The following is a 19,565-nucleotide window of genomic DNA, read 5'->3' as shown; positions in this document are numbered from 1 at the left end:
GATACTAAGCAGCTATTTCTGTAAGCATATTGGGGGTAATTTCTTTCTACTTGGGGTAAGAATGCAGGCCAGCCCCTGTTGTGCTCCTTACACCTCAGTTCTGTGATCCCCTCTTATCTCACAAAAGACAATGTTCTTCTTTCAGTATTAATTCAACAAACTAGAGAAGAATACATGATTGAGTACCTTTCTTTGCCTTCACATACAACTCCCCCTTGCTTCATTTGGTTATTTTATCCTCTGAAAATGCTTCATTTCCCAACTCCTGATTCAAGCCTGTTTGACTAAAGAGATGAGTGCACCACAGTCTAAATGAACATCCCTGCCATGTGGTTGGCATGGAAACATAAAATATTCTTTGAGCACAAATACTCACTACAGAAAATGCTACTTACTGGAAAACTCTGTCCAAGATTCTCTCAGACTGTGTTCCAGGTTTCTGAAACTATTTCTAGATACAGGCATGTCCAACTGAGCTACCCCTGACGCGTGGGAAGGGCTTGGTTACATGGGAGTTCACAGAATCCTCCCCAAAGCCATTTGCACATATTGAAAACGTATGCATGGGGGCAGAAACTGCCTATAGCAGGAGGTTTCACCCTTTACTGTGTCAACGACCTTGTATTACAAGACAAAACTACACAGTAACAAATATGTGATGGTCTAGGTCTCTGTGTGTGTGTGTGTGTGTGTGTGTGTGTGTGCGTGCGTGTGCATACCCTACCTGAAATAAGACACATACACACACCTTACTCAGACCACAAGCTACTAGTCTACAAATGCATCTAGGGAGCCCCACCACTTTCTAGTTAGAGAATACAGGTGGCATCTGTGCCACCATGAAGATACATCACCAAATGCATGGAGCTATCTTACCACCATGGTTATGATCCTTCCCTCCTACTTTGAATGCCTTTGAAGATTTTGACAAGGTTTTAGATGGGCATAAAGCCCTCTTCGTCCAGCTATTTCCTACAGAGAACTATACTGCCATCATGACTCAATGATGAAGCAAGAACTCTAGCAGGTTATGAAACACACATAAAAGAGGGTACCATTTCTTGCCCACTCCCCACCACTTCCTGCCCACCCGATTCATTTCACTCATGCACGTGTTAAGTTTTTTTTTAAATGGTCTGAGTGGCAAAGGTACGTTGATATGTAGGCTGACATCAGTACATTTTCCCTATCGTTGTCTGCAATGCTGTATAGCTCTAATTTCCCAGAGGACTGTTAGGACTCATTCATGTCCTAGTACCTAATGAAATGTCTAGCAGTTTTTGCTGCACTAGACACACAGATTTAACAATGGACCTGAGTTAATGTCTGTCCACTGGAAAGCTTGTACATACCCGAGACTTCTCCTCTAACCGGGTCATCATCACAATAGTTGCCGTGCGCTGTTCCCACACCATCCTCCAGAAGTCACTGAGTGTTTCTGGCAAAGGCCCTTGTGTAGCGATGTAGGCATTCTGCTTGCGGTAGCCATCAATGTAGTTGGCGTTGATGTAGTCACTTCCAGGGACCCCTGAGTGACAAAGAAAGAGCACAACATCTTGAATGACAATGTTGCCATATAGATCTCTGGCAGGATGCAAATAAGGGAGGGAGCCATTTTAAACACACTACTTAAACAGTCTTGGTCAATCTAATCACTGCTCAATAAAACCAGAGCTACTTTGCAGGAGATCAAGTGGATCTTTTTGCCCCTTGCTATTACAGCAGCATGATATCTCTCCCAAGCATGGACTGCTGGATGTCTCAAGGAAAGACAACCCTGAAGCCTCCACCACCTTCACAGTGACTTACCACTGCTTTCCCCCCTTGGAAGAAAGAGTAAGCAAATGTTTAATAAAGGCAGAGTTGCTTGTCAGGCACACTCAGTGAAGACAGCAGCTGAAAGCCTGATAGCTATTCCAACAACTTGACCTGCATTTTGGAATCATCACACACTGGGCTAAAAATATAAGGCTGTTAGTCACACTGCAGGATACACAACTTCTAAGATATTGGCTGCCCCAATAAGCCACCTATTTCATCTCACTCTAGTAGTTATTTTGCTCCAACTATAGTTCCCTGGGGCAAAACAACAGGAGATTCTCCACATGAAACCAAATGACCAAACACCCATGGCAAAGCTCATTCAGTGATTAAGTACACACCCTTGAGAATGTAAAATCCATGTTTTTCCATGACCCATGTCAGAAAAGAAACATGTGCCAAAGACCTCTTTGGATAGCTATGGTACACAAGAGGCATAAGATAAGACTCAATAAATATTTTCAGCTGGAGGCAGGAATACTGAATATGGTGTGTGAGAGGCACAACTTCTTATGGTATATATGTACACACTTTTTGCATGTTTAACACCCATGCAATTTTCTGAAAATCTGGAAGTAAAAACGGAGTAAGTGTACCCTGTAAAACAGGGAACAAACACCTGCTTTCCAATCATTTTTAGCTCTGAAAATAATCTATTGCCTGTCTCTGTCCTTTTGTTAGTTATCAGAGCTAGAAAATGTAGCAAAACTAAAGTGGAACCTCTTTGCAGCCACTACTTGCTTGTAAAAACAATGGGAAAAGCTACCAAAATGGGGTTCCATGTTTTTTGTTTTATTTCACTTTCTTGGTCAGAGGAAGGGGCAGCCTGAGTTCTGGTCACTTACCAATTCATGGAGCCTTAATGAGCTAAAAGGGTTACTGAAAGATTATCCAAAATGTGTAACAATGGCTCAGTAAAGAAACTACACCTTACTTCATGTGTCTTGTCTCCTTGTCCCAGCTCCTTGACAGAGATCCCACAGCACCTTATCATAGCTGTGTTCACTACTAAGAACTATGCTGAAACAGGATGATGCATTTATTCTACATTACAAGGTATGAGGCCTCTGGCCCTGATGTCTGCCATAGATATTTTATTACCATCAGTCTCACCATCGATTGAACTAACAGTCTCACCATCAATTGAGGTCAGGATGACACGAGAGTGGTCATAGGCTATCACATTTGCATAGCGGTTCTTTGGTTTGTTCACTTCCAAGTTGGAGTTCTCCCATGTGAATTGCTGTCCAGGATCAATGGACTGCAAGGAAGAAGAGAGTGTGTATATAAATGTTCAAATTATATCTTCTTAATTCTTAAATAAACAGAAACCTATTATCAAAATACGAAACAGTATAGAATGAAAAATGCAAGTTTCATATTGGAGAGCTGAAGGCTGAGTCACAAAATGAATTTGACATGGATGTGCTCAATATAGGCAAATAATAAGGCTCTGCCTAGGTTGGGGGCTAACCTTGTGAATGCACCATTTTACAATGAAGTAGTTAGTTTTCATGCTGTAGAAACTCATTGTGAGTTGGATGGAGTTTTCTTATATTAGTCAGTTCTCTGATATGCAGCATATTCAAAAATCCATTCCTAGCTGGGGAGGGGGGGGGCAACAACCACAATTTCTAGTTGAAGTTTGAAAGGGCCAAATAACTTTCAAAGCAAGCTTGATAACACATGCATTTGTAGAGGCTGGTGTTGTTAACTCTGACTTATGGTGACCCTGTCCTAGGGTTTTATTGGCAAGACCTATACAGAGGAGATTAGCCTTCCTTTAAGGCTGAGAGAATGTGTCTTGCTCACAGTCATCGGGTGGATTTCCAGTACTGAGCAGGGATCTGAATCCTGGTTTTCCAAGACTTGTCCAATACTTAAACCACCACACGACACTAGCTGTTATGTAGATAGTTTGTATCTTTTGGGAACACAGGCTCTTTTCTCCACTGCACATCAAATAGATAACTTTCAAGGGAAAAGTGGTTTGTGTGTGTGGGTGTGAGGATGTGCATATGTAAAAGTAAAATGAATCTTTTACCTCTCTCCACTGCATCCCTCCACTTCGTATAGCAAATAGCTGCCTGGGAACAAAACATCCTGGAATGTGTGTTGTGGGTGGGTTAAGGCTTAATACCCTCTCTCGATTGCTCCTTCTTCCCAGCAAATTCCTACCTACACAGCTTGGCAGGCACCCAGGTACTTAGACCAATATTTGCTTTGCAACATTTACACCAGATCAGATTCCCCCACCACTCAAGGTTGCTCTGCTTACTAGGCTTGCTTGAACTACTGTACTGGAAAAAGAAGTGTGTCAAATGTGCTTATGCCAGGGAACTACAGAGCAAAAAAGCAAATGATGGTAAGGGGTGGAGTGGGGGGAAGTGCAAAGGTTAAGATGAAGCACTAAAGTCAAAGCAGGCAGATAATGCTTCACTCTCATTAAACTGAGTAACATACAGAAGAAGCAGTATTACCCAGTGCATGACATTTTGCAGCATGTTCCTTCACAGTATACTCAGAGACATCTTTTTCAACTACATAATACTGCTCAATAAATTTTCACTGGCATCTTCGATATAGGCTCAGACAGCAGGTGGTAAGGAAGTTGTACCTAATCAAGCAACTTATGCATCTGTTTTATCAACAATTTGTCAAGTCATCTGTACTCTTGGTAGGACTAATTATCCATGTAGACAAATATTGCATAGCCCCTGCAAAACTCCATCTATTAACCCCTGATATCTGCTGCATCCTGTTGGAAAATCAACCATTGTCTCGCACCCCACTTTCGGTGCTGTTAGACCAACTGAGAAGGTTTGATAGTATAGGACAGTGATGGCAAACCTTTTTAGGTTCGCGTGCCAGGGGCGGGGGTTCTGCCAACTTGGGATGGGGCTGAGTGCTGGGGCAGGGCTTCTGGCCCAGGGGGTGTGGCTTCCACCCTCCATGGGCGGAGCTTTCACCCTCTGAGCGGGGCTTCTCCCCTGCCTTTTTTCCGCACCCAGCTCTCAGAGACAGCTGGGCGTCAGCAAAGGCCCATGAGGGGGCGGAGCCATGGACATGGCCCCAGTCCTCCTCTTCCTGGACCTTTCTTCATCCCAAAGGGCTCTCTAGAGCCCTTTGGGGGCGAGGAAAGGCAAAAGGGGAAGAAGAGGAATGGACAGGCCCCCTCTCTTCCTCTCCGCAGATCTTTCCCTGCCCTCCAAGTGCCCCGTTTGGGCACTTGGAGGGCAGGAAGGGTAAGTGGGGAAGGAGGGAAAAGGGCAGGGCCCCTGCCTCCTTTCCCATGGACCTTTCCCTGCCCTCTAAGTGCCCTGTTTAGGACACTTGGAGGGCAGGAAGGGTAAGTGGGGAAGGAGGGAGAAGGGAGAAGGGCAGGGCCCCTGCCTCCATCCCCACGGACCTTTCCCTGCTTCCAGCTGTCTCTCCAGAGGCAGTTGGAGGCCGGCAAAGCTCCCTGAGGAGGAGCCACTGGCATGCGCCGGTCCCTCCTCCTCTCCCCACCCTTTTCCTGGCCTCTAGCTCTCTTGAATTGGCAGCTGGAGGTTGGGAGAAGGCTGCGAGGAGGAGCCAGAGGAGTGCGCCCCTGGCTCCTTCCCCGGAGAGCCCTTTTCTGGCTTCCAGCTGTCTCCAAGAGACCACTGGAGGCCAGGAAAAGGCAGGGAGGGGGAGGAATGGGCATGCACGTGCCTCTTCTGCCTTCTCCCTCGCCCCGTGCCCGAGGAAATGGCCCAAAGTGCCACTTCTGGCACACGTGGCATAGTTTCACCATCACTGGTATAGGACCCCACTGTATACCTACAACCATTCTGAGTACTTTAGCTCTGGTTTCCCTATTTGCTCACTTATCTATTGCAATGCATGATCATCATCCATGTGACCTGAAAAGTTGTAGGGTTGATATTAAAGTGATCATATAAAAACTCCCCCTTCTCTACCAACTTTCACTTTTTCCCTCCTTCCTTTGTTTTCAGCTTCAAGATGGCGCATTAAAGTTTTAGTTTCACTGGAACTCTTTTTTTTTTTTTTACCTGATATTTTCATTAGTTAGTTAGGATGCAGGATTTCAAGTGATGTATATTTTAAAAGCAATGGGTAAAGTTAGTTTGTAACTTGATACTGCCTGGTTGCATTTACTTAAGTTGTCTCAGCCAGGGAGATACTGAAGAAGGGAGACATGTTACTTCTGCTAAACTCTGCTGAGGGAGGCTGTTTCCTAACAGATCCAGTCTTTGTATTTTTCCCCAAGGGGCTAACACCCTGGAATATACTCCTTTTCTCCACAGGCCCCACACTTGATAATGGAAATGGGAGAAAAGCCTAGTCACAATGGACAAAGACCTCCTTTTTCTGGTAGTTCATTGGCACAACTCTGACAGGCTACTATCTCAGAGCAAGCCTTTTTGGCAGACATAGTGCTAAGACGGGTATCAAGACACAACATGTACAACAAAGCAAAGACAGCTGGCATTTTTTCTTGGTCTGCTTCCTCCCTACCACCCCTGGAAAGCTCCTTTGCCCAAGTTGTAACTAACAAACAGCAGCACAAATATGTCTCCTCCTCTGCATTTCTGTGAGCAATGGGCTAAATCTTCCAGTGGCAAAACCAGTATATGGGGGAGAAATGACGCCCAAGCTCACCCTATTATGTAGGCTCATTTGGCAAAATAGAACATATTCACATCATGTTTAATAGAAGAGGATCTCTGTTTCAAGGAAGAGCAAGGCAGCACATAACACAGATTTCATAGCCTCCATGGGGAGGATATGACATCACAGCACTGCTAATAGGTGGTTTGGGAAATGCAGGATGTAAATAGACGTTTCCAACAGGAACCCTATAATCTTCTATTATCCAAGTAATAAGCAGGCAGCGTAGTGCAAAGTGGCAGGAGCAGAAGCAGCCCAGCTCTCTGCAGCTCATGATTGAATTTCTCATCACTCTAAACATACATCCCACATGCTAGAAACAGACCAACTTCCAGATGAGACTGTGATTTTATTCTTAATTTCTGGAATTTTGCAGAGGGTCTATATGACACTGTCATCTATTTGTAATAAGCCTGTGTTTATCTCCCGGTGCCCCTATGCTCAATTCCCACCACCCACGTGCTAAAACTCTGGTATGGAGAGTAAGGGTGGCACTGCAGTTAGTTTTTTGGTAGGAATTGTCCCTGGGGAAAGTGGATGATCTGTTGCGGACACTTCTCTTTTCTGTACTATGCATTTCCAGTTGCAGAACCTTTTGCGTCCTGCAAGCAAGTCTTTCATCCTTTCAAGGCTTCTTAAAACTTATGAAGCAGGAAGAGATCCCAGTGGACAAAGCAGTGCTTATTTCAGACTAGACAGATGTAGGCTCTGACTGTAAGGCTGCAGTCCTCATAATTACAATTGACTGGTATTAAAAAAATTGAAATGTCATTATGTTGGAAAGGAGGCATTCTGAAAAGGTGTGTGAGTCCCCCCCCCCCGTGTGTGTGCTTATTTTTTAAAATCAGATTGCAGTGAAACTGACACATATCTTCTCTATTTCAAGTATTGCATTCCACTCCCCTTCTGAGGGAAAACATAGCATTTGGAAAAACCAAAGAAGCCTGTTCACATGTTAAAGAAAAAGAGAGAGGGAGTTGGAAAGGACTGAGAACTGATTTTTATTTGGATGTAGCTGCAAATCTTTTTTCCCCCCGGCTACTTTCAAAATCCAAGTTGGATACTGACTACTAGATGTGTATAGTCAATTTCAAATTCATTTTAATTTTTCTGGTCAGTTTCACAGACAGAATAGAATATTATTATGTTTACTTATATCTCAGCCTTCAATACTCTTGTCCTGTGCTGCAAGCACTCTTAAAGATACACCCACCTGCCCACTCACAAAATAGGATGTTAAAGTGGGACTGAGGAGCACCAACTTCAAGTTGTCAGGAGTGGCAACAGTGAGAGTTTTGATAAGGGAAGGGGATAAAATTGCCATTCACTATGATATGTCAGCTATGTACACACAGGTTGAGTCTCCTGTATCTGAAATACCTGGAACCAGAGATGTTTGGGATTTAGAATTTTTTTGGATTTTGCAATAGATGTATTTACATATAAATACACAATGAGCTATTTTGGAGATGGGACCTAAGTCTAAACAGAAAATTCATTTACTCTTTATACTGTACACATAACCTAAAAGTAATTTTGTACAATGTTTTAAATAATTATGTGCATGAAACAAAGTTTGTATACACTGAGCCATCAGAAAGCAAAGGTGTCATCACCATCTCAGCCACTGATGAAAAGGTTATTGGAATATTTTGCACTTCAGAATTGTGGATAAGGGAGACTCAACCTGTATCACCTTGGATCCCATGTTGGGAGAATGGTGGGATATAAAGTCAATAGATAGATAGATAGATAGATAGAGACAAACAAACACATTCAAAGGTTCAGCCTTCCTGAAGTATGGTGTGTTGAAAGGAATTCTGCTTTTACCAAAAAGCAATATTTGGTAGGACCTCCCCATTTGGAAGCACCCCAGGTTTCTAGTCCATAGCAGCGAAAGATCTGGAATGTTTGCTTCATGAGTCCTGAATTCTTAATGAACTATAAATTGCTCTTTGCAACAGTTCTGTGATAGGTAGAAAGCCTGTGCTCTGGGCAGTTATTCATTGTTCAAAACAAGCATGGGAAATGGAGTCTACCCAAGGCCTGACATTATGAAAGGACATTTAGAAATATTTAAACAAAAGAAATACATAAAATTATATTGCAGTTCACATTTCAGTGGATTTCGTAACAGCATGAAAAGGTTATAATACACCAGACTGTAGCATCAAGCTATCTGAGATGAGAAAAGCCACTTTGCAAGCTATTAGGAACATGGCTTTTCTCTTACACTCTCTTATACAAAACCTTATAAAGTAGAACAGCTGACGCATAGCAAGAGTTTCAACAGTGCAGTATCCATCATTTTCAACTGTGCAGAAGCTCCAGAACTCCTTCTCCCATGGGTCTTGTTCAAAGGCAGAAGGGAAAGTACAATGCATATTTCTGCTCAAAAACTCATTGAGATAGCACCAGTGTCTTGGAAGAGAAAGGACAACATTCCTTTTGTCCCCAAGTGTGGCACTAGCATTGTCATTAAGGCGGTTGCTTCACTTTAAAGTCAGGAGATGCACAATCCTCCACTCTTGTATCACTAATGACCCCATAAGAGGGCAAACAGGTGAAAAAGGCAGAAGAAGGAACCCACCTGGTTATGTGAAGAGGTACTAATTAAATACACTTGCAAATGAGTGACTCATTTAGAAGTAAAATGATTTAATTTAAACCTCAGTGATGAATTAACATGCACCTGTTTCTTCCTTAATGGTGAGCAAATGAGTAAATAAGGCAGTGAGGGAGGGGTGCTCACAAGGCACCTGATGCCCATTATGCGCAGTTCTTTGGATGGGTCATACTAAGTGAAAAGCTTATCCCATCCACCACTTATCTCTTCTCTCATATTTGCCTCACTGAGACATGCAACTTCAATCCCATGTTTTGAGCCCAGTCAGCATCTCACACTATCCATATAAACACAGCACCAGCAATATGTGTGATTTCTTTTGTGGGGTGGGGGATCAAATCTATGGTTGTCAACTTTTTGCCTAGCTGGGCTCTTGTGCATTAATACCTCTATGCACAGCAAAAATTCAGTATGAAGGTTTTTAGCATGAAGGTTCAAGTGATTGTGGAGGTTCATTCATTTTACTTTTGTTAAAGACACAAGCATCTTGCCAGAGAAAAGATGCCAACCTTATCTTAAGAGTACAAATTTTTGAACAGGAAAGGATCATCCATTATTAGCTATGCAGTTGGGGTCAAGCATATGCTGTGTTAAGCAAAGTTATCCTTTCTGAGCCCAGAAAAAAAGATTATTTTGACACAATTGGAACAAACTTGTAGACATATGGCCAATATAGCCTGGCACTTTATGCTGGCCTGGGCCCGAACTAGGGTTCAAATAAGGCTAAGTGTGCACATGCTCAAAGTCCTTCTGCTGGTGTCTGGGCGCCATCTTGGCATGTGCCTGTACATATGGGGCACACCATGATGACGCACATGTGGTGCAGCACCCAAATGGTGCTGGCCGGAAGGGGTGGCATGATGGTGCGCAAGCACGCCTGTCATGACCCTTCAAAGAAGCTGCTCAGAGCAGCTTCTTTTAGGGAGCAAGTCGGTGCTACAGCATGTGGCTGCTGCGGCACTGAACCGGGGCATACAGTGAGCAAAGGAACTGCTGGAGGAACAGGATGCAAATTCCTACTGCTTTCTGTCTGACTTGCTTTGAGCTCTTGAACTGACAAGTGGCATCTCTGGAGGAGAACTGGAAAACCCCAGTGGGATTCTTCTCCTCTCAAATTTGAATATGGACTGCAGAAACTTTGGAAGTGAGAAGCCTGGCAGGCTATTTTGGGAGTGGGAAAGGGGTGCAAAGATACACAGAACCAAGACTCTTTTTGAGTTGTATCTATCATCTCACAACTGCATATCTGCACCTTAATAGTGCTCCTGATGGGTCTTAACAGTGTGGCAGGTGGTTGGAAGCAAACAGCTGGAAAAAATATAGCTCACATGCATGGAACCATTTTGATAATATTTTGTGATCATTCAAGGTGTAACTACAAATATACTGTCTCAGCAGGTGGTTGCTAAGCAAAATCTGCACAGCTTCCTTAACTATGGGCTTCACAATGATTAACCAGAGGGAAAGAAGGGTGAAGAGCACTCTGGGAGTCAGGACTGGTGGACTCCATCCCTGCAGGATAGAATATGATGAGAGAGATTCTCAGGGTCAAAAATCCTAGGTTATCTCCCCTGTTGTACAATTGATAGGTCAGTGTTGGGAGTCTCAGAGTAAGAATGTGAGGAAAAGACCCATAGCAAAAAAGAAGACACCTTTCTTCCTTTCATAATACATCTACTATATGGAGCAAAATGCTTTACTACACATAGGGATAACCTGTGGCCTTTGGCCACTCTCTATGCTACCTGTGCAGCGGAAGAGTGCTACACCGCTTTTACCCACACTGTTAGCCATCAGCTAGTCAGTGGGCAATAGAGTGATGTTCCATTGCTAGGACAAGTAAATCACAATTGGGATTGCAAGGGAAAGCGTGTTAGAAGCTTTAGCACATACACTTGTGAAGTGATTTCAGTGTGCTTGACACAACAGGGTTTGGGTGGGAGAGACTTGGATTAGCCTCACACTTGTAGATGTCTCAACCCTAGATCTGAATGGGCAGGGAGGGGAAGGACAACATAGGCCTATAAAGGTCTATGACCAGAGTGGGCCCTATCATAACACAGAGTGACATAACTGCCTTAGCTGATTTTTGGTTAACACAAATGAGTAGCAAATAGTTAACAGTTACTGTATTTTTACTGCTACATTTGGGGATTTAAAAGATTTTTTTTTGCCTCTGGTAGTAGAATAATTTGTCCAGCCTATGGTACCATGTGTCTTGATGGAGTGGGAGGGGAAAGTGCACGTGCATGACATTTTCTGCTCTGCCTCAGGCAGTGAAATGTTTGAAGCTGGTCCTGTGATCAATAGCACCACTATTCTTTCTGCCAGAGCAAGAGAGACAAAGAACAGAACCTGAGCCAATTCATCCCTTGAGAGTATCTATTTAATATCAGCATGGTAAAAAAGGCCTCTCTCTCTCTTTCTAGTTAGTAACAGAAGCCAGTTTCACTTGCCTTCTCAATAATAAGAGGAAGAGTATGTGTCCCATCTCGAAAGTGCCTAGTATTTACCCACATTCTGGCAAACCACCTGTTTTGGGTATTCTGTGGGCACAGCCTACCTGCAATAAAGATAACAGTCCAACAGGTGGTGCTCAAGTACAGCCATTGTTCTAGCACAGCAAGTGTAGATAAACGATTAACAAGCTCGCGTGATTGTGCTAATTCTACTAATCCCTGGCTGTAAATTCTCTCTTGAGGCTTACTGTATCTGAACAGAGTAGCCCTGTGGCTTGGCTTGCTCATCGCATCCAGACCACTCAAAAGCTACAGTGATCCAGCCACTCCCAGCCCCCATTGTGTGTACAAGAATGGAGGCTGACACCTTCACTCCTAGCTAGCAATGGCTCATGACTGGTACAGGCACCACCAGGCAGCTGTTTCTCCATGTTCTTTCCACCATAGATACAGATATATGTAGATACTGACAAAGTGCTTGACCCATTTTCTCAGTTACTGTCTCCGAGGTACAGAAGCAGAGGTTGCCTCCCCCACGGGTTAATTTTTACATTACAGTTCACAGAATCCATTGTGGCTAAACTGTTTGGAGGATTCCCAGAAATTGTAGTCCAAAAATCCCCCCCCAAGTTCTGTGCCTTTTCTCAGTAATAACCTAGTTCAGCTAATTTACAGATGCTTCTAATGCTATCCCAATTTTGTGGCTAAAGTGCAGTTAAGCATTTGGGCCTCTGAATTACCTGAGAGTCTGAGCACATGTTTTGTAGAAGGAGCAGACTTGTTTGGAAGATGTTTTGCTCCTAGGTCTAACCCTTCCCAAAATTTTCTCTTTGCTGTTTGGGCCAAGTTAGAAGCAATAAGTGCAAAGGCAATGCAATGAACATTTACTTGCTAGATTCTTCAGCTCACAGACTGAGTGAAACCTGAAGTTTTTTTAATGTGTGTGTCTGTGTGTGAGAAAGAGAGAAATAGAGAAACTGTGATCAATACCCTTGTGAAGGAATGTACACCACCCACCTCTATGTGGCAATACACCTTCATCTCCCACTGCTGTGATGCTCTACTATTACTCAGCTTTGATATACAGGATTGCTCTTGAATCATCTACCTATTTTCTAGACTTCTCCTCTTAAACCATGCTACTCTATCTCTGCTCTGCAGCATCTGATATTTCCCCTAATGGAGTATCAATATGCTTGCTTTGCCCAGAAAATTCAGTTTTCTCCAATGGCACCAATGTGAAAGGCAAGATTTTTCATTTTTATTTGTACAGTGATGGTGGGTATTGCTAAGGACTCTATTCTATGCCAGTGAGAAAATCCCCTGCTGCTACTCATCCCACTCTGGGTTGGAAAAAAAGGACAAATAGCCTAGATCCCAGTAGATTTTCTCACAAAGCAGAACAATCTCTGAAAAAAGGGCTGTCAATCCCAATCAGATTCCCTCTTTTAGGCACTCCTTAAGCACTGGAGGTACAGTGGTACCTCGGGATACGAAATACCCAGGTTACGAAATTTTCGGGATACGAAAAAATCCCATAGGAAATCATTGTTCCGGGTTACGAATGTTTTTTCGGGATACGAAGAAAATTTTTGGTGCTTTTTTCGGCTTTTTCGCACGAAACGCGGCTTTTCCCCATTAGCGCCTATGGCAATTCGGCTTACGAAGGCTTTTCGGGTTACGAAAGCGGCCGCGGAACGAATTAATTTCGTAACCCGAGGCACCACTGTATACATGACTTGGGAAGACTTGCAAAATGTATTCAAAAGTAACAAATGTATCTATGACACAGGTGATACCTATGCAATCTATACCATTCTCTAGTCGCCGCCAACCCCACCCCCCCCCCCATTCAGTCTCAGGTGCTACTCAGCCTCAAATTCCTTCATGCCACACTTCAGAAAAAAGGGGATCCTGTCCCAATGGCCTATAAAACCCAAGGTCTACTGACAAATTGGTTTGCAAGTAGGATGGTCAGGCCACCAGGCACATGCGAAGATCATGCCATGTAGACTCACTTCCTTGGAAGTCCTGGAAGTCATACTCTGCTACCTGATATATCCCTTCAATCAGCAGTGTGGACTTAACAATTTCTCTAGATCTTCCTAGGCATTGACTCTCCTTTCTTTGTAGCTAGGCAGGGCTTTTCCCTGCCTTCCCAACCTATATAATTTTGCCTTTTGGGTAAAGCATGTATCAGATCTCCTGAATCAAGAGATATATTTTGCAGCAAGGGGAGGTCAGGGGCAAAGGCAGATAACAATTCAAGCAAGACCAATAAGGTGTGTAAAGGACACTTCCTCAATTCATCCTCCCCCATCTCACCATATGAGAGAGTTTTATTTATGATTTAAGCCCCTCGGAGCTGGAGCGGGCCCTGCAGAGCTTGCTGCAAGCAGAGGAAAACATTTATCCTGCTACTGTGACTCTAATAGCTACAAGGGAACTTTTTCCAACATAGCAATTTTTCAAATTAATCATCTGCCTAGCAAATAGTTCAAAGTGGGAACAGGGAGCTTGCAAGTAAGAGCTGTGGCAATATTTGGGCTCCCAATATCACTATTTCAGCCTCTATCTCAGCACAAACAGCACTCTGATAGTTACTGCACATGTTACATTTTTCAACACAGTTAATAATAACTATAAGAAATTGTGTCAAATGTAATGTGAAAATGTCCACATACATATCTAAATTACTCCCGCTATACCCAATATTCCCAGTATGCTAGGAAGCCACCATATATATTAGAAGCAAGGCTTTCCCCATACCTAGGGTTGCCATCCCCGAGGACCTCCAAACCGGGACAAATGTAGGACAATATTTTAAAATGTAGGATCTTTTTTTTAAAAAAAATTCCTGGCCAGGAAATTAAAAAAAAAAAAGGTCCTACATTTTAAAACATTGTCCAATGTCTCGCTGGGGCCTGGGAGACAGCGTCTCGCAGGCCCCAGCGAGACCTTGGAGGACTCTGCAATCGCGGAGCCGCTTGAAGGCTTTGCCGGGGCCTTGGGAGACAGTGTCTCCCAAGCCCCCGGCGAGGCTTTCCAGGGCTCCGCGATTGCCAGCCCAGGCTTCCTCCCGGGCCGGGAAGGAGCCGGGGGCCGGCTCCCATCGTGGCGATCGCCGCGATGGGAGCAGTCTCCGCTTCCTCCCCAGCTTAGGAGGAAGCCTGGGCCAGCTCCCAGGCCAGGAAGGGGGCGGAGGCCTGCTCCCATCGAGGCGATCGCCGCGATGGGAGCAGTCTCCGCTTCCGCCCCGGCTTAGGAGGAAGTGTGGGCTGGCTCCCAGGCTGGGAAGGAGGCGGGGGCCACTTCTCATCGCGGCGATTGCCGGGGTGGGAAGCTTCCTCCTCCTCCTCCCTGGCCTCGCAGAGGCCTTGGAGGACCCCGTGGCCGGAGCTCCGACCGCGGAGCCGCCTCCAAGGCCTCACTGGGGCCCAGGAGGGAGCGTCTCCGCGGCTGGAGCTCCAACCGCAGAGAGCCCTCCCAGGCCTCAGCAAGGCCTTGGAGCCACCACGGGAGCTGAGGTGGCCGCAGTGGGCGGGCCTGTCCCGGTTTGGGCGCCAAACCGGACCGGGACCGGGACGGCACCGCCCAAACCAGGATTGTCCCGCCCCACAGCGGGATATGGCAACCCTACCCATACTGCATTTTGCACTATTTCAGGATATGGGAAGCTAAACAAGTGCCAGAAAAGGCCACAGCGAAATGGTCCTAACTGAAGATAATGATAGTACCCAATGCGGACAAGTGGATCAGGATTAAGGAGAGTTGACAGAAAGGGGCATTAGGATTTTGTGGACAGAATCACAGTGGAGTCCAGATTGGCATTTCTTGTTAGTTCAGCAAGGTGAAGCTGACAAGCTGCAGAAGAATCTACTGTTTAGGAAACTAGATCCGAAAGAACCCATAAGCTTGCTCACCTCATATTCCTGGGAGAACTTCAGCCCATCGTTGGCCTTCAGACGGTCGATGTTGTCAGAGAGATCTGTCACTGGAATGGGAGGGTGGTCACGCATGCCTGCCAGACCAAACAGAAAGGATGGGGAGTTACAGGATGGAATTTATCATTTAGCTACAGGGAGAATTGTCCTTCCACAGTTGCATACTTGATGGTGATGTGTAACACTGGCAAGATGAATGGAACATGAATACCGTGGCATGCAGTGCCCACGCAATGGCAAAATGTATGTGTGCATGCTCAGATGAGACAGTGAACAGCCAGGTAGCTTCCATACATAATACCAGCCTGGGAAGGATGAAGAGGCTTGGGAAGATGCTGCTGCACAGGCTGGGATAGTTTTTGGGCCTGGGGTGCCAATAAAACACAAAGCTCTTGTAGTATAGGCCTCTTGCCTTCAGTTCACATCAACAGTGTACTTGATGGTGCAGAAGCAGAGATTGTGAACTAAGGGCTCCTTTGCTTACTGGGCCTTGGGGTCAGTTCTGCATCTCTTGATACCCCATTCATACCCCCAGTATTGAGACGGCAGAAAAGACTTTAGCATTAATAGCTACACTTCCACTTGAGAAACACTTAGGAGTCCTACTTCTAATAGCTGCTACTGAATGGCTACAGAATAACATATTGCCTAGTTGTAGGTAGGAAAAGTGGAGGGTCTGGGACTTTCTTGGGTATGCTCACTGTGCAATAATATACATTCATATAAAGTGGCAGACTCAAATTACCAGGTTGGGTTTCCTCCTGATAACCAAGCCTTGCTTTTGTTCCTCTGCAGTGCTCAAAGCATCAACAAAAAGCCAAATCTATAAAAGAGCTCCTGCCTTTCATTTCCCTCACTTCTACAAAGGCTAGAAAAAGTTTAAATCATACAAGACTGTGGGACAACCATGTCCTGTTTTCTTTCTTGTCCACCAAACATGAGAACACCTGAAATTAAAAAAAAAAAAAAAAAAAAGGTGCGGGTGGCACACTTAATTTCACATGCACTACGATGGAGGAAAGAAAGAAGTAGGCCACTGCACTTGGGCTTAAGGCATTCCAATTAGATGATGCCAACACAACAATAGCTGAGAAGCACATTTAGAAGATAAAAGAAATCTCTGCTTATTGGGCCAGGTCTGGATCATTCACATTTCATTTCAGAGTGATGGTAAATAATCTCCATAGACAACAAACACACCGTTTGCAATTGTAGGCTTTATCTCCCCTCAAATTGAGGCTGTACCTACCTACAACCTTGTGTGTTCAACCCAAATTGCAACTTTATAGGCTGATTTTTGAATGGCTTTGCATGGAAAATACATAGGCTGAATCATCTCATGTAGGTAGCAGCAAAACCCAGTCTGCAGGGGACAACCTGGTTTACTGACAAGTGAAGGCATTACCACTAAGTCTATGAAGAGTGAGTCCGACTGTCATGACACTGAACAAAAAAAATGAGAAAGAATAGGTGGGGGAAAGAGAGAGAGAGAGTGAAGAAGAAGCAAAAGGAAGAGGAGAGAAAACTAACTTGAGAGATTCGGGCAACTGGGGCCACTGGCACCTGCAAGAATAGAAATCCCATTAGACATTGATGAGGGCAAAGGTGTAGTAGAAAAGGGTGAAAGGGCCAGAGCTTGGAAAAGCTACTATTTTGGATTACCAGAATTCTGAAATAGCATGCTGCTAGGCCATGCTAACTGAGGAATTTGGGGACTTGTAGTCCAAAAAAACAACTTTTCTATATTCTGCAAAGGGCACCAAGAAGTCTCCTCCCCACAACTGTAGAAACCTTTCTCTGGTCGAAGGCACTGCATCATGAAACCTTCTACATATGGGGCAATATGGTGAGTGATTTATTAAGACTAGTGCTTCTTATTACCAGGAGCCTTTCATAGATTACCAGAAAAAGAAGACACCCCCCCCCCCCGCTGCCGCCGCCACAGTAGACATTATAAATGTTTTGCCTGTTGGCCAGGAAAAATGGTTCCCATTTCCACCATGTGTTGTTTCCCCCAAGACCAGGCTTGCCTTGCTATGTGGGCCAGCAGCAAAGCCTTGTGACCAAGATTTACTCATAATTCACCCAATCACTTAAGAGTAACTTCTCCCTGCCTGACCTGCCATAACCCTGCAAAATGTAATATGAGTACAAAGAAGCTGACAATTCATGCAAGAAACCTGTGTCTCAAGTAGAAACTATTAAAGTGATAAGCTTAATATTTAATAACAGCAGCCTGATTAATTATGTACTGAGCAAGCCCCTTTCTGCCTCTACATTTTCCAGCACAGATTATCAACTGCCAGCCTGCTCAGGGTTTAGTTGCTGCTGTTTGCCCACAAAGGCATCCATCTGTCGCAGCATGGAGGTGAGGCCAGGTGGAGGCAAGTGACTCAGGCTGTAAAAATGTTGTACTAGAGCCTTCTTCTCCAAACTGACTGTTCCCTACTAACCACCTGAGAAGATAAAAGAATGCAAAGTCCATAAGACACCGGGCAGCAGTTCTGATCATGTCTGAGAATATCCTCATAATATGCCTCATGAAATTGGCTCCCCTTGTTCAAGTTGTGCGTTTTTCAAGCTTCCGTCTTTGTGCCATATGCTTTGTACCTGAGGCTCAGGCCTCATTCTTCATTCTGTGACCATTTTGGACAGAAATTCTAGTTCTTTTATCATGCTGGGCTATGCGAATTATCTGGTCAAATAATGACTTTCTTTCAACAGAAAGTGAAAGTCCCCCAACCCGCACCTCTATAACCTACATATGTTCAACTTATACATCATGGCCCTCTGCTCCATTTATATGGGATGGAGATGGAGAAGCCAAGTTCTGGTTAGAGAATAGAGTGTAACTAGCCAAAAATCTACCAGAAGCAACACAAATAGTTTGGAAGGAAAGAAATACAGCCTATATCCTGCTACAGTGTTTGGACGCTAAGGGTGTCTTGATTTATGATCAAGATTGCTCAAATATCTTTATAAATCCTACAAGCTAAGGAGAAAGGATAGCAATCTGTTTTTGCTCTAGCAGGAGAGCATGCAAAGCCAAGCTTCCAGAAAGGCAACAACCAGGGAAATGATCCCTGCTGAAGAGCTGCTGTTCTGCTGACACAGCCAGCTGCATCTACCATAACTGCAAGCTGCCATGTGGGTTGGCTGATAGGAGGCACTTCTTGAATTATAAAATAATCTATTGAGATAGCATCTGCCCACCATGCTATTTGGCCCTATCAGCATGTTGGATCTTTGCTGATCAATTTTAGGTGCAATCTAGAGTGGAAACTTGGCCAAGACTGAATGGAATCTTTGAAACATACTGCAAATCCTGGAAAGATCCATCAGAATAAAGTTCCTTGTCATGCTGTGCCTGCTGGTCTCTAGTGGCAATTCCTTACTCAAGCATCAGAGAAAGCTGGAAATCTGGAATTTCAATTCTCTTTGTAATTCCTGCTGCTTGAGGAACACATTCAACAACTTGTGCTTGCAGCACTGAGCCAACAACAATCCATTGAGCCTAGCCAGATGAGCTGAAAATCTGGAATTTCAACTCTCTTTGTAATTCTTGCTACTTGAGGAACACATTCAGCCACTGGCCACTGATTCTAGCCAGATGAGCTTCATCAGAAGGGAAAGAGGAAGTAAATGTTCCCTGTCATAAACAACTGCCAACAGTAAAGGTTCAGAGATATGAAACAGTTCAGTCATAGCCTACCTGGTGTTTGGTAATTGAGTCGCCTCATTTCAACTGGATCAGAAGAATGGGCCAGCAAGGAGTCCTTCAGGCCAATAGAATGCTCATCCTTGGAAGAAGGTGAATTGGCCCTTTTCCTAATGGCAAAAAAGACATAGGCCTGTTACAGACAGCCAAAATAAAGCTGCTTCGAGTCACAGTGGAGGTATGGTATTTCAATGATGCATACGTCCTAAGAGTCCAGAAGCCACACCAAAGCCACACTCCAGGGTGGAGCGTGGCTTTGGTGCGACTTATGGACTCTTAGGACGCATGCATCATTGAAACACCATACCTCCACTGTGACTCGAAGCAGCTTTATTTTGGCT

The 19,565-nt window shown here is 44.4% G+C and overlaps 1 protein-coding gene across 13 annotated transcripts in view; it reads right to left on the bottom strand.

Moving 5' to 3' along the window:
- PTPRF (protein tyrosine phosphatase receptor type F) overlaps positions 1–19,565 on the bottom strand; it is a 581,399-nt gene that overhangs the window by 20,560 nt on the left and 541,274 nt on the right. For 8 of the 13 annotated variants that reach the window (XM_042463894.1, XM_042463897.1, XM_042463902.1 and 5 more), the window contains 5 exons: positions 19,219–19,334; positions 17,037–17,069; positions 15,486–15,583; positions 2,959–3,082; positions 1,353–1,528 (listed from right to left, as the gene is read on the bottom strand). In XM_042463894.1, the coding sequence (XP_042319828.1) occupies positions 1,353–1,528; positions 2,959–3,082; positions 15,486–15,583; positions 17,037–17,069; positions 19,219–19,334 (547 nt within the window). The remainder of the gene's footprint in view (positions 1–1,352; positions 1,529–2,958; positions 3,083–15,485; positions 15,584–17,036; positions 17,070–19,218; positions 19,335–19,565) is intronic. The other 5 variants (XM_042463898.1, XM_042463900.1, XM_042463899.1 and 2 more) reach the window with 1 other exon arrangement.

The sequence above is a fragment of the Sceloporus undulatus genome, chromosome 4, assembly GCF_019175285.1.
Source record: "Sceloporus undulatus isolate JIND9_A2432 ecotype Alabama chromosome 4, SceUnd_v1.1, whole genome shotgun sequence".
Classification (NCBI taxonomy): domain Eukaryota; kingdom Metazoa; phylum Chordata; class Lepidosauria; order Squamata; family Phrynosomatidae; genus Sceloporus; species Sceloporus undulatus.
The sequence above is the reverse complement of the archived record's forward strand: the minus strand, read 5'-3'. Positions and strand labels throughout refer to the sequence as shown.